At 38.3% G+C, this 15457-nt stretch overlaps 1 protein-coding gene across 5 annotated transcripts in view; it reads left to right on the forward strand.

Moving 5' to 3' along the window:
• Positions 1-5231: 5231 nt before the first annotated feature.
• EMCN (endomucin) overlaps positions 5232-15457 on the forward strand; it is a 39968-nt gene continuing 29742 nt past the window's right edge. For 2 of the 5 annotated variants that reach the window (XM_007421654.3, XM_007421655.3), the window contains exon 1: positions 5234-5454. In XM_007421654.3, coding sequence (XP_007421716.1) covers positions 5385-5454 — 70 coding nt within the window. In that variant the 5' untranslated portion in view covers positions 5234-5384. Of the gene's footprint in view, positions 5455-15457 lie in introns of all 5 variants that reach the window. The other 3 variants (XM_007421656.3, XM_007421657.3, XM_088133024.1) reach the window with 2 other exon arrangements.

Below are 15457 nucleotides of genomic sequence, written 5' to 3' on the forward strand. Positions count from 1 at the left end.
AACTAACTCTTCTTAGTTATTCCATGCCACCTGGTTATCTAACTGCTTCTTCTATCAGGCCAGAATAGACCTCAATGCCTCACAAACAGGTTTCCCACAGACTCTTGTGCACAAACTAGTTAAGTTCATTTTAGCTGGGACTAATGCATTGTATGAGCCCAACCATAACATATCAAGATACAAAAGATAAGAATTAGCATCATTATTATTTTCTTAGATGAAAGGTTTGGCAAGTTAAACATGGAAGTGATTTGATGATGCAAAATTACAGCTCCAGAAAGTTAATACAAATCATGAGCAACGTAAATTTGGCACGTCCATTTACAATAAAGGAAAATGTCAATTGATATGAACAATTAACAAGAGCAAATATGAGGAAGTTGTAACTTCTTTTAAGATACTGATCAGCCATTACTCTGTGACAGAAACTTGACCTAGACACTTTTGACAGACTAGCATCATTTCCTGAGAATTTCTGTTCCCTAACATGGAAGACCACAAGATCAATTAATTTAATAATTAATTTAATAAACAAGCAGGAGGAATTCTCCCTGTAACACCGAAACAACATTGTCAGAGACACTATTGAATAGTGGAATAATAAGATACCACAAAGTTAGGCAAATATCTGCAATAAATAGCAGGAGACTTTCTGGTTCAAGCAAAAAAACGCTCAACACTACTCTCAGATATTAACTCTCATAACAAAATTACTTTCAAGAAGTTTATAAAATCTCTCTTATAAATAATGTTGATTAGATTTCAACATAAGCAGAACATGTCTTTGACCAACCTTCAGATATCTGGAGAGCGCTCTCATAATATTTGTGGATCTGCAAACATTCGTTAATTTTTCTTTCACTTTTAGAAGGGTTTTTTTTTTTTTCATTTTCATTGGACTTATCATACTTCCTGGTTGACTCTTCACCAGAATGTTCCAGCAACCATTTTTGGAGGGCAGGAACAGACATCATCACTCTGTATTCACCCCTCTATCAAATATGAGTTCGAGATATATTTTTGGCTGCAGTTTTTCTTTTTCCCCTTATGTTGCTTGAGTTCTCCTGTCCATTTCGGCTTGTGCATTTTACTTTGTTACAAGCTAACTCCAACAGTTCTTTGGCTACTTCACAGAGGCAGGAATTCCTCCTCAACTGAGTCAACAGTTACCATGGTTTCTAATGACTTCTAGAGCTACCTTGGCTTGTAGATAAAAGATTGCTGTTTAAATACACAGTAGATTTTTTTAAAATGCCATTTTTCTTTCTCTGAACTAGCTACTTTCCCTGGGCTTTTTAAAAATAAGTCCAGCAGTGCACAATTTCATCATTGTTCTATGGTGATGAAGGAACATTCTATTTTCAAGGCAAGTATTAAAACCATTGTACTATTACAGCATTCCTGATAAAGTCAGTTCTGGAAGACATTAGAAACCAACAGGGCAGCATGAAAGGATTTTTTATTGTAAAGGTGTGTGTTGGACCTTAATGTATGTGCTTTGACCTTTATACATATAAATTTAGTTTAAGTGTGTGTGTCTGTGTCTGTGTGTCCTGTAAGATCCACCACAGGAATAAAAGCAATTGGTAATTGCTGTCCAGGAACAGAAAGATGGGAAGGCATAGCAGCATCAAAAGGAGCATGTAGTTACCTACTCTATAGATTGAGTACCTTGAGAACTATTGCTAAAGTCTCTTAGTCTGAACAGGATTTTCTTAGATGACTCCAGACCAGTGTTTCTCAACCTTAGCAACTTTAAGATGAGTGGGCTTCAACTCCCAGAATTGCTGCCTGGAGAATTCTGGGAGTTGAAGCCCACTCATCTTAAAGTTGCTAAGGTTGAGAAACACTGGTCTAGAGTCAAGCCAGCATAAGTACAGGACAGAAGCAACTTAAAGGTGCAGTGTCCATTGTCTCAGTATTAATATCTGCCCATAGTTTAATCTGGCTTTCCATTTCCTGCCACTCTCCAGAAGGGTTGCCCTTACAGTTTCCAGAATAAAAATAATGCAACCACTGAGTGATTGGGTAAAATCTTGTGTGTGTAATTATCAGTTGTTATCAGTTTCATCCCTTCCTTTCTACCCCAGAACCAAAAAACATCTCTCTCACCGTAGGGGTAGAAGTCAGATATCTCAAAATCTTTTGGACAACATCTCCAGTAATCTTAGTTAGCAAAGACAATAGTCAGGGTTTATGGAAATATAGTCCAAAATATCTGGAAGGCACTTGGTTGTCTATTCCTGGTCCAATGATTATATGGGTTTCTTGCTTCTTATTTAATATTTTTTTCCATCTATAAATATTCACCTTGATCCTCTCCCCTTTAATATACCCAGTGGCATTTGGCATTAGCAGTCTTTGGATATAATGCTGATAATAATTTCATTATACCTGCTTTGCCCAGAAGCTACAATACTGTTACACAAGTTATTGCGCAATTACAAGGACTGAAACATATATTTTGACAGATACTGAATTCTTACTTCTTCCTATCCAACTTCAACTTCTCTCTTCATTTCCATTGCTGATTTCACATGACATAAAATTTGGATCAAGATGTGATTAGTGCTACAAGAAGTTTAGCTTGCAGTCTTTTGGAAAATGAAACCTTAGAATATGGCTTCTATTTTGCTTCCAGTCAAAAAATATAAATCAATATTTGCATTTAAAAACAACAACAGCAACATGTTGTGGAGATTGACTCATTGTTTGCCTTTTAGTTAGGCAGGAATACAACGTGGAGCTCATTGACACATAGTGGGAGACTTTGTCTGACATACAGTAGTTATTCACAGATGCCTCAATTTCAGTGTAACCTTTCTCTAAATTTCCAGTATAGTAACATTTTCATCAATGGCTCTAATGCCATAAATGTCTATGGGCAGGTCCTATTTTTGTCAACTAGTTCAGGGTTCCTCAACCTTGGCAACTTTAAGACGGGTGGACTTCAACTCCCAGAATTCCCTAGCCAGCAGCTAGTCTTAAAGTTGCCAAGGTTGAGAAACCCTGAACTAGTGGATAGTCTACACCAGGAAATGGACACAGGAGTGGGTTCCTGTTGAGGCTTTAATACCACTTGGATCCCATAGACTAGAAGTGTGGAATTTCTGTCAGCTTGATGGTTGTACCAGACTTCATGCAACACGTTGAACTCCAAAAATGGGTAGAGCCAGCATGGGTATTTTGGATGTGTTTCAGAAGATTTTAAGGGTGAAATAAGGTATCTTAAATCACTACAAAACCAAATGCCAACTTACCCATTAAACCTCTCCAAAACTTCAAAAAAGAGATTAAACTTTTTTAATCCAGCCAGTTGGGTTTCACTACATTCCTACCATAAATTATGGTATTCTTTTTAACTTACTATCTATTGGCGGCAATATTTTAAGTGGAGCTGATACCTTTAGAGGAACCATTTGGAAGGTGATGATAGCCCATCCCCTCCCCCACCCCCACCCCCACAATACAATACTACCATATATTCATATGGAAATCCTCACTGAATTTGTGTTTAATTTAACAACTAACTGTATCTCCACTTTACATTTAAATCTGAGGAACCAATTAATGTACTAAATCAGCATCTGGTATTAATAATGGACTGGATAAAGCTTAAGCCACACCTGAAGCTTACGTTTATCAAGATGGAAGGCATCCGGCTGAAAAACAGAGCAGGATATCACAACTCAGCAAGACCAGACCAGTTTTTGTTGTCTGAGGCAAAGTACAAGAAGTCTTTTCTCTTGCACCCCCAAATATTCTAGATACAAAAGCTGACTGACATGGAAATCTAATCTTCAACATGAAAACAAGCACTCCAGAGTACTCCATTGTTAGCTTAGGAAGCAGAGGTAAGCTCCCTCTGCCTAATGGTAGAGCCAGCCCTTAGATTCAATCTTTCTTGGAATCAGGATGCCAGGTAGAGTTTAAAAGATGGTGGCAGCAATTGCACAGTCCAAGCCTTTCCCCAATTTTACATGTGTCACACACATGATGCATGGTAGGTAAACCTTTATTATGGTCTTTGACCAACATGTGTGTATGTATGTGTGTGTGTATGTATGTGTATATATATTAAAATATACATTAAAAACGTCAATTAAATCGAGATATGAGTTAAAGAGGAGGAAAGGAAGAGGAGGAGAAAGAATGATGCATGTAAAATAGGGCTTTGAAAGTGTAGTAATGGCTGTCATCTTGAGTTTTCTGACAGTCCCCACCCCACCCCAGATACTAGTTGTAACTAGACCACAGCTAATTATATAGTGCATGTGATTCTTTCATTCATTGACTACATGTCAGTTCTGTGCAAAATTCAAAATGTTGGTTCATGCAATTTTGGAAGCAGTTTGTTTGAAAAACAGCCCAGCCACCCTTTCTTTTTTACTACCTTCCAAAGAAAGAAGAGTTACCTGGAATTCCCTGCCAGTGGAGGCCAGGTTAGCTATGTCTTTTTTATTCATCCTGAACTTGGGATTTTCAGCTGGTGTTGGCTGAAATGGATTCTAACTGGTGAGGGTATATATATATATATATATATATATATATATATATATATATGCACGTTTTTAATTGATTTGTGTTTTGATTAGAATTCAAACTTTTCTGCCCAGTCCTATTATTGTTATCAGTTTTGAATGCTGCTTGTAATGATAAGGCAGAAAGTACAATTACTTATCTGCATGCATTGGGTTTGGCTTCTGACTAACTTACGTATTACCATGGCATGAATACAGCTCTTTACCCTATCCCACAATGTGTGATATCGATCAATGAATTATCTCCTTTCACAACAAATGAGTTGATGCTTACTTCGTTATTTAGTTACAGATTAAAACATGTATATTATTGCATGATTCAACTGAAAGCTATTGGACTGCTCATCAAACATTCTTTTAAAGGTTTGGAGAGAGCATTTCATATAGCAATAACAGTGTTCATCGTGCTTTAGATGGCCATTGTTAAATGTGCAGGGGTGTATCCCAAACGCCATTTAAAATGCATTTTCAACATTATCAAAGTGACCTCTTCTAGAAAGAGATCCGTTCCCTTAAGCCACCTTTCTGACCTCTGCAGCTAAAGAACAAAATAACGTAGTAACAAAAACACAAACGCCTGCCAAAGAAAAAGGAGTTCCTGTGAACGGGCTGAAACAATAAATCTCCTCCATGCTGAATTCCCGGAGGGCGGGTGTCGTGTTTCCTCTTGTTCTTTATCAAGGTCCCCCAAATAAGCAGGATGGGCAGTGGCTCTCCCCAGCCGGCTTTGCTCCCTCTTTCTCTCTGCTGCAGACCTTTCCCACTGGCGAATCACAGCCAGGTTGGGCGAGGGAGTTTTGTGCCTGCTGCTGCCTTTGGAAAGAGAGATCTGGGGGACCCAGAATGATGGCTGTGAAGCTGTGGGGCCCAGTCCTCCTCTCCCTGGCCTTGTCGGGCTGCTGCTGCGATGGGGGTAAGGCCGCCAACCTCTTTGCCACACTTTCGGCTTTCTCAGAGCAGTGGAGCTAGGGAAAGGGCTGCCTGTTAACATTGCCATTTTCTCACTGGATTGCAGTGATATTTGCTTGGGTCTCAGAAACTGAGCATCTACAGCAAAGGAAAAGACACGATTCTTTCTAAAACTAACAAGTAAAAAGATCTATCTTACATATCCTAGCGGTAAACTTTTCTAGAGGACTAGCTTCTTGTAAGCTAGCAGTTGAAGGTAGCAAATTATTATAATTAATAATATTTGTATTGTCAGATAGGTATCCAAAGAGATTTTTGGAAGAATTCCCCACCAACAATAGAACATCATAATCCTGCTAAAAACTAACTTATTCCTTTACAAGTATTGCATTTAAAGAACAAGCCTGTTTTCTAACCACAGTTATTGGGAATAAACCTCCTTGGAACACAAGGATTTACTTTGTGGCAAAGATGCATAGGATTGCGTTAGGGCGCTCCTTTGGTGCAAGCCTCATTGTGTTTAATGACTCTGTGCCAGAAAAATAAAGATGTTGTTATTGTGTGGCCATTTTCTATTTGTATTTCTAACTTAATTCTAATAAAAAGAATGAGGTGGAGAATAACGCAGTGCACAGGCAAGAACAGAACATTGTGATCTCTGACAGTTTGGAGAACAAGATCCAACTGGGACTAGAGAGATGGAGGATTCATTTCTTAATATTTATTCTGGATTTCAGTGTTGATGCACTCTGCAGTAATCTTCAGAGCTCTGCTCATTTATCAAGAAAAAGGTGATTCAAAACAATAATCAGAAAGCAACTAGTACTGTTCCTTTCCAAATACCCTGAAAGAACTGGAGGCCAGAAATTTCATTTTGAAAGCAAGGAAAATTGTGTTATTGTTGTTTAAACTAGTTGCGTCTTCTAAGTAGATGCATAGATTGTATCCTTTTATCTTTTCACAGATATTTGAGTAGACCAATTGACTGAATGGCTAGTAATTATCTAGCAGGATCCTTGTGGTTAAACAATTATGCAATCCTAGGTACCGAATTAAAGCCTTTTCCTTGGGTTTCAAAAGAGGAGATTGGAATTAACAGAATTCTCACTGAAAATTCTGTTTTCAGCTCAAAATTCTGTTGCATTTGTCAGTGCTGAGGTCGAAAATCTTTGATATGCCTTTGTCTCACATACCTACATGGACGTTAGCAGGCTTAACATGGGGAGACATTACTATTGAAAAATATTGAATAATTGATGTGTTTTCAAACAGCAAAATAAAAAGGTATTGAACAAGGGACGCTGCAAAAATTGTAGCCCATGTGCGTAAAAGTGTGTGGGTATATGTATATATTGTTCAGGGCTTGAACTGAACAGATAAATCAATACTTTTTTATTCAAGACAACAAACCTAATTTCTTTCTTTTCTTTTTTTTCCTGAACTCTGGATTTCTCCACACACTGCTTTTATTGGTCATTAACTACTGTTCTCTAGCATGCCAAAGTACAGGATATGGAATCATGGATTTAAGTTACAGGAAGATAGATTCTTGTTGAGTGTTAGGAAACCGTAAGAGCTGTAAGAGCAGTTCAGATAATGAGGCGATACGATCTCCTCCTCTGGATATGTTATTGGCTGGAGAGTCATGGTTTTGTCTGGATTCCTACCTGGAGCAATGGGTTGGCTTTAATGGCCTAAGTGACAATATATGGAGAAGGAAGCAAGGAAGCAAGGAAGCAAGGAAGCAAGGAAGCAAGGAAGGAGGGAGGGAGGGAGGGAGGGAGAATGCCAGTGACATAGGATGAAATGATGGAAGGGGCTCAATTGGAAGATCTGTCCCCAGGGGTCTCACAAGTCTTAAAAGAGTCCCTAGTATGTGAGTATATACTAAGGCAGTGGGTCACAGGGCAGCTGCAGAAGGAAAAGATGGAGGTGCTTTAAAAGAGTTGCAGACGGGTGCCATGTTTGCACCCACACACACTCTAAAGCACCTTCTTAGAATGGAATCAAGAACACTGTGCAATCCTGGTAGATACACACAATATAATCATAGAATTGGAACTGGCCATTTAGGCCATTACATTCAGTGTGTACACACCACCTTATTCTTTAAAAAAATCAGCTTGGATAGTTCCTTGCAAAACAACTCCCTAAAGCAAAAGTAGCTTAAAGAGCATGGTATGATGAAACATCCGTTGAAAGCTATGAAGAACACAGGGCCCTAGATTTTTGTATTTGCTAATATATACTTGGCATCTAGTTTGTGGGTACACTGCAATATGTCAATGGACATACGCCATGACATGATTTACAGCCATTATTTTTTGTAAATAATTTTACACTGCCAATGTATTTAGCCATATGCTATAGAGCTGGCACCAAGTTTGCAAATCAATATCCCGATGCAAAATATCACAGAGCTATCACAGATATGTGGTCTATCCCCATTAAGAGGGCTATGCAACACTTCGGATTTGAAAGTAAAAGGCTGCTTTGGAGCATATAAGAATCCAAACATAGCACCTTTCGGCAATTCCTTAAGCATGTCCTTTCCCAGGATTAAGTGGGCACAGCTACTTTCAGGAGCTTCAAACAGGCGCCTCAGGTGTAACCTCCTCCTATCCTTTGAAATCCTTTTTTGTTTTTGAATCCAAGGAACTGCCCAGGCCTGCTCATAATTTCAGCCCACCCAACGCAAGCCCCTCTAGGGGGAGATTTATATGCAAGTGTGGGTGTTTATATACATATAGTAAATGTATTACTATGTTGCTAGATCATAAATGGATATCCCCTCACAAGACCCTTTATTTTGTGGCTGCCAAAAAATCTCAAAACCTCATTCCTGAAATTTGCTTTCAAAATAGTTTCAGCCGTAAATTTTTTAGTGGTTTGTTTTGGTGAAAGGGAAAAAATAGATTTAACATACTTATTCTCCATTTCAGAGGCATCCATGGGGTGATGAATGGACGCCATGTCTATGTGATCCTTGTCCCATTCTCTTTTTACATGCAACAGTGGACATTAAAAAGGGGCAGGGCTTTGATCACATGGTCATAACCACCATCTTTTAACCCCTCCCCCAAATGTCCCTACTCTACTTCAAAAATCAAAGAACCTCAAAAAATCCCTCCAAAGGGGTGTAACAGTTTCCCCTAGAGGCCTTTCTTTTCCCTTCCTTCCTTCCTTCCTTCCTTCCTTCCTTCCTTCCTTCCTTCCTTCCTTCCTTCCTTCCTTCCTTCCTTCCTTCCTTCCTTCCTTCCTTCCTTCCTTCCTTCCTTCCTTCCTTCCTTCCTTCCTTCCTTCGCAACTCTTAGCTGAAAAATGTTTCCTACTGCCATGCAAATACATAGCATTAATTGCTATATATACCCCTGACTTTTAATAAAATGTTAACATCTTAAATGTTATTCATAGCAAGAATGAATCAATCCCCAGTTGTTGGGAGAACAGTTCGCCCTAAGTTCCTCTGTTGGAGTTACCTGGCTGAAGCCAGCTACCTGGATGAAGTGTTAACACTTCAAGAATATTGAAGACTAAGTCTAGCTGTTGCTTTAATATTTCCTACAATAGCCGCAGGAATCTGGGGTGGGGTGGGGGAACAATAGGAAATAACAAAAAGTAACCCAATTCCCACACATGCATTCATCTTTTTTAGGTATAAGGTCCCTGCTGTAGTTTTGGAACCTATTCTTCCATTTTTCAAAGAATACTTGGTCTTGATGTTGACTGATGCTTCCATCTTTTTTGGTAAAAAAAAAAAAATGCTACTTCAGTTTCAGTTGTGGGGCAGAAAGGAAAGCAAAACCAATTAAGGAAATGGAAGTATATTGGCATACTTCAGTATCTGTGAAAAACCACAAGGAAGACATGCATACAATAACAGTTTCTTACTTATGTTCTCTAATAACTCACATCCAGAAGCCAGTTTTCTCTTCAGGGAGAGAATGTCCATAGTTCTTGACATAGAGTATGTCCTTACCTCCATGAGTTTGTCTAATCTTCTTTTACTTGGTAACCATTCATTCAAAGGGTTGGTAATGTTTTCAAGCATGATGTTGTGGGACAGGACCTCAAAGAAAAACTTTAAATGGATGAGGTCTCACAAGCTCACCCAGCCTGGTGATATCACCCTCAAGTTATCATACAAGGACATTACCTCACAAATTGGACAATCATCAGATTTCAGGCATTTATTTCATTTTGGAAAAGCATAAGCCATTTAAAGGGACAACAGGCAGGCACTGCAGTGTTGATCACAGCATTAAGAGCTGTGTGAAATATTTATTTTTTCTTTCCTAATCGTATCTCCCACAATTAAGGCCCTTGATTCAAAATTGTGAATGGTGTACAGCAATCTGAGATGTTCTCTGTCTCAAAGTTCCAATACAACCATGAACAATTTTTTATATTTTTGTCATATTTTCCAAACTTGCAACCTCAAACTTTATAACATGTCCCCAGCACTTTGACCTGGGTAACTTTACATTGGAAAAGGATCTTAAGGTCTTCTTCATGGTAGTTCCTTCCACACAAAGCTTCATAATAATTTTGCACAGACTGAGCTTCAAGTGAAAACTTTTGACTTGGGACTGGAAAACATGATGTTTCATTCCTTTTTCCATCTAAATAAAATTTTGCAAAAGTGACATTTAACAAGCTTCTTTGTCAGGCCCAGCCCAAGAACAGCAGTGAAATAGTCCAGTTGAGTTCAGTTCCTTTATTTGCTTACAGCATATAGTCAGAATCTTGCCAGACTGAATCTATACTACTGCAACTAGTGGATATACCCAGGGAGATTCTAGGGAGTGGCTATCCTGAACCTCTTTTGCTTCCCACGCTCCAGCTCTGAACTATGTTGTCTTTTGTCTCCGTTCCCTTCCTGAAATGCACCCTCTCCTTCCTGATAGCCTTGCTCTCTGCTGCAATCCACCACTTCAACCTCCCCTTCATAGATACATTCCATCACACTCTTTTGTAGATCCAATAAGAAAACATTTTCCAGGTCATTCTCTTGGTTTATCATTTGTATTTCCCTTTTAATTTTTAAAACTTCAGCTAGTTTCTTTTGTATATCCAGTAAAGTGCCTTTTCCCAAATCATTCTCTTGGCCTGTCATTTGTAGTTCCACATTCTGTACTTTATCTTATTGGATAAAATTTGTTCCACATCTGTCATTCCTTCATTAACATCTTTTAGACATAGTCTACTGTATTTATAGAAGCAGACATCATTACTGACAGTATTGATATTGTAGTTACTAACTTCTGGCTCCATTCTTCAAAGACCTCCTTTAATATTTCCAGTGTTATAGCATTTTGTATCATTCTATAAGTCTCAGTATTAATTGACATCAGGTTTATATTTTTTTTTCCTTCTGCTTAAAATCTTTAGTCTTCTCTACTGTCCAGTTTCTAAAATCATAATTTATCTTTTGTTATGACCTGCAATTGCCAGGATAACCAAAATATGTCTATTTCCCACAAGAAGTTGTTTATTTTTTATAGTTAATTCCAAAATCTTATGTAAAAGTCAGTATTTCAAATTTATCCAGGACTCTTACATCCTTAATTTATAACTTTCTAAGATAAAAATCTTATTTAGCTTTTTGCTATTTATTTCAAATTATTTAAATTCTTAAGCTTGCAATTAATTCTTCTTTTGTTCAGAGCTGAAAATAAACTCACCCAATGAAGACTTTTCAAACCTTTCATACAAAAGTTCTCTAATAGCTTCACAATAGTTAATAGGCAATTTCCAAAAGTGATTAGAAAGTGAGCTTTGCGAACTTAGTGTCCTTTAAAAGGCTCCGCTATGGTTGTGAGCAAGATGGCTGATCCTGTCATCTCCTGAGACTTGATCTTTGCCACGGTTGTCAGCTCCACTTTCACAGAGCTGTCTTTAGTTCTCCATACCTCCCCCGGGAGCCTCAAAACTGCATGGTTACTCAAAAGACTAAGCAGGAGTTAAGCTCAGCTTGAGGACAACTACCTTTTAACTTATCCAGGCCTCAGCAGCTATCAACACCCAGCCAAACCTGGCTGACCTTGGAAATCTATGTAAAGACAGGCCTATTTAGTACTTAGATAGGAGACCATCTGGATATTCCATGGCTCTTGCTTAGACTGTTAAACATCCCCACGGCAGCAACAATGCTATAACACTGCCAAGAAAACTGCAGGAGTTTACCTTGATTTAAGGGCATCTTTACCTTTTATCTTAAGCTGAAACCAAGAGAACTTTCTTCTTGTCAGAGTAGACCAACCATCATCAACTTAACTTCCCTAGATATTTAGGAGCAAAGCTTTAATCATCCCTGACTCTGCTGGCTGTGTGTAGATACTTCTTGTGGTAACAGATCAATATCCTGACATAGCCAAAGAGGTCCCCTTATCTTGCAAAAGGGAAGGCACAGGCAAACAGGTGGGATAGAAAGCAAGCCTCATTTTCAGACTGGTCAAGAATGTGTGCATTTGGACTGAATTCAAAGTGGGTTATAAATATTTGAGCAGAGAGGTTTGTACTTTCAAACCTCTTCCTCTTTGCAAGTGTGTATTTATTCATATACATAATGTCCAGAGCCATTAAAAATTATTGCATCAAGCCTACTTCTTATTTGAATAAGTTGTACTGACACTAAAGCTACTTCAGAAATAAATCCAATTCTTGAGACTTGCTGCTAGTAATCCAAAGTGCTCACACAATTACCCTAATCTCATTTCTGTTGACCCAATAGCATCTCTAATATTTTTCATAAATTAGAGATGAGAGTGACCTTATCGACTTAAGCAAATTATCCGGCTATTTCCCACAGCTTTGTACAGACTAGGTTTTAATTTAAGTATCTTGAATAACCAGTGATTTAGCTGGTCATCTTTTTTTCTTCCAAGCTGATGTAGTAAGTGCCTGTATATTTTTTGGTGATCTGCAATTTGAGTAAGAAGTTTTGCTGTTGTTTACAAAATGTCACTCTCTTTTCTAAATAATAGATTTGGTATTGATACTCCTTATATCTTTTCTCCCTCTGGACTTTTATTTTTCTGATTTTGGGGGGATGGAAAAGGTTGGAACTTAACACCTGCAAATAAATGGCAGTCTTACCATTCTTGAAAAGACTGAGTCCCATTAGTTAGTACGCAGTCAAAATTTCTGAGAAGTTCATTTCAATCACTGTGGAAACAAAAAAAAAAAAGCACCAACATTTCCATATCTAGCACTATTGCTTTCTCTTTTACCTGTCTGGAAACCAAAGCATCTACCATGAATGAGGGAAGAGGCAGGTGGCCACTTTCCTTCCATTCAGAGACAGGTAATCTTCACAAATGTAATATGAACCCTAAAATAGAGTTAATGTTAAAGAAAAGAAAAAGAACTCCCCCACTTGCTCACTCCTTACCCACTAAAAAAGCTTAAGGAACCTAGTGTCTTCCAAAATATTATCTACCAGCTAGAGAAAGGCTGCTGGAGAGCTTGTTCATAGATGCTTTCCCATTTTTGGATGTACCAAAAATTGCTCCTGATTTAATTTACCCTCCAATGATTCATACTTTTTTAGGGATGATAACCTTTCAGAGCATAGCACCATCATCTGATGCACCTTGGTCACCAGCCACTTCATCTGCTTATGTGTTTGGGAAAGGACTCTCTTGGATGTCATTCACTGTGGGCTTCCATCCAGGGTGGAAGCAATTATTAACATTCTCACTGAAAAGCTCATGTGGAACTCTAATGCTGCTCAGTGATTCTAACACAATCATTTTCTTCCAGGAACATGTCAGGAACAAAGCACTGTGGGTGTGGCAGCAGTCAGCATATAAAAGATAACAGGATATTCTAAAAATAACTGCATTATGGGAGCATTTGCAATGACCCTCCTCAGGCAGTACACAGCGTAATCCCATTCTTCTGGTAGAAGTTAGATGTTAGGGTCAAGCCAGTTACACACTAAAGTGGGACTGAATAACACAAAAACAACCCCGGATCTCATTTGTCATTCAGAAGAGCTGTTTTTCTCTGCCTGGAATGATAAATATTCTTTTGATTTTCTTCATCTATACAAGGACTTGATCATACTTGCCAAATTTCTCAATATAGTCAGGTACACATGATCACAGGCATGGAAATGTATCTCCATTTGGAGATGCATAGGCCACCTTTGAGGCTGAGGGACTGTGTGAAAAGTATGAAGACAAACCTGAGCTCTGAGCTTGGTGGATGACTTTGATCAGGCATCATCTCTCAGCCCATTCCATTGCACAGGATTTTTGAGGGGGTAAAAGGATAGGAGACTGTCTTAAGCATTTGGAAATAGGGCAGAAATTATATACAATAATTAACTAATATGAAAATGATGCTAGCTTTTCTGCTGGAAGAATTGATGTTGAGGAGGAAAGAAGAAAAAAGGCAGGAATGAACCACTTTAGCTGTGAGGTGCATGTCAGGAAAGAGGGCTCCAAGCATCCTTTTTTTGTGTGGGCGGAGCGCCTTCGAGTCAGTGTTGACTCCTGGCGACTGCTTGGAGAAGTCCCTGCAGTTTTCTTGGCAAAGTTTTTCGGAAGTGGTTGGCTGAGAGAGAGAATGGGACTAGAACTCATGGTCTCTCAGTTTCTAGCCTGATGCCTTAACCACTATACCAAAATCTTACAAAAGAATATTGCATACTTCATTCCAGAGTAGAATACTGGACTAGATGGACAGAAGATGCTTCCAGAAGAAAGATGGAGGGGGCTGTGCCAGAGGACGGGGTTATGAACTTCAAATGGGAATGGAGAAAAGATTTTAGCTCCTCTTAGTGCATGATAGCTGATCCAGACTGTGGTTCAACATGCCTTCTTGTAAGTGATTAAACAGAATGGAAGCGACGTTCTGCTTCTTAAACATATAGTTGTTTGCTTAAATTACTGTAGTGAACTCAAACTCTTGACAACATGATCTCCCTATCTTAAATTTTGACTGCATATATTTATGTGATGCATGGTTAATATCTTTTCTTAATGAAACTCATGGAAATATAAACTGTAATTCCAGAGCAGAAAGATCCTTACAGCCCTGTTGGAAGTAATAAAAGTGGCATTTTAATCACATCTCATGGAAAAAAAAAACCCTCTAGTGACATTAGGGCTCCCATAAATAATTAGTCATATATGAGGGCTATTGTTCTAAAATCTAAATCTGTGAGCAGATTTTGGCCTTCTAAAAAGCTTAGGCAAAGCATTTCAAAACTAGAGTTCTGTTTTTGTGATTTCGCAGAGAGAGATTGTTGTTATAAAAAGCAGACCTACCAAATCCCCCAACATGTAAAACAGCATAGTAGCTCTTTTCAAATACTGAAAAATATGTGGTAGCTAATGATTCAGTATCCTAGCTGCAAGTTCTGACTTCAGTGTGTGTGTATGTATATTCCATACTAATCCATTTTTGATGGAGAAATTATGTCTATAGTAAAGGAATGTTTAGGCAAATGCTGGGCCTTTTTTTATCATTTTCCTTCAACTTCATTGAAAAGAAAGTCCTTTTCACTTCCCCAACAAAGGATTCTCATAGATGGATACAGGTTTTTTGTCCTTACCTTTGTTTTAAGGTGGGCAAGTTGTGTGAATGTCCCGAGTCTTATTTTAATAATGTGTTGTCCACAATCTTCCTGGTTTCCTGTGCTTCAATTAAATCCCCAATTAAAACATTATTAGAGAACAATTCCAAGGGCCTTTTTCACATTAGGATGTGCACGCAACTAGGAGGCTGCAAAATTATTTAAGGGTTCTTTGAAAAAAAACTCCAACAACATCTTCCACTGCCTTGCAACAATATAGTAAACCAAAAGCACTATCATAAAAAAAGTTAAGAATAAATTCAGGACTATCTTGAAGATAAGGCACAAAATAAGAAGGAAGAGATCTTTCAAGAAATAGGGAGGATTGGTATTAGGACAGAATTGGTTTAGACATCACCCTAAGTATAGGGAACACATGCCATCCTGTCCTTTGGCACTTACATACAGCAGAATTCTTATC

The sequence above is a fragment of the Python bivittatus genome, unplaced genomic scaffold (genome assembly GCF_059951505.1).
Source record: "Python bivittatus isolate LINGU-HERP-01145 unplaced genomic scaffold, Pbiv_v1 ctg000070_np1212, whole genome shotgun sequence".
In the NCBI taxonomy this organism is placed as follows: Eukaryota; Metazoa; Chordata; class Lepidosauria; order Squamata; family Pythonidae; genus Python; species Python bivittatus.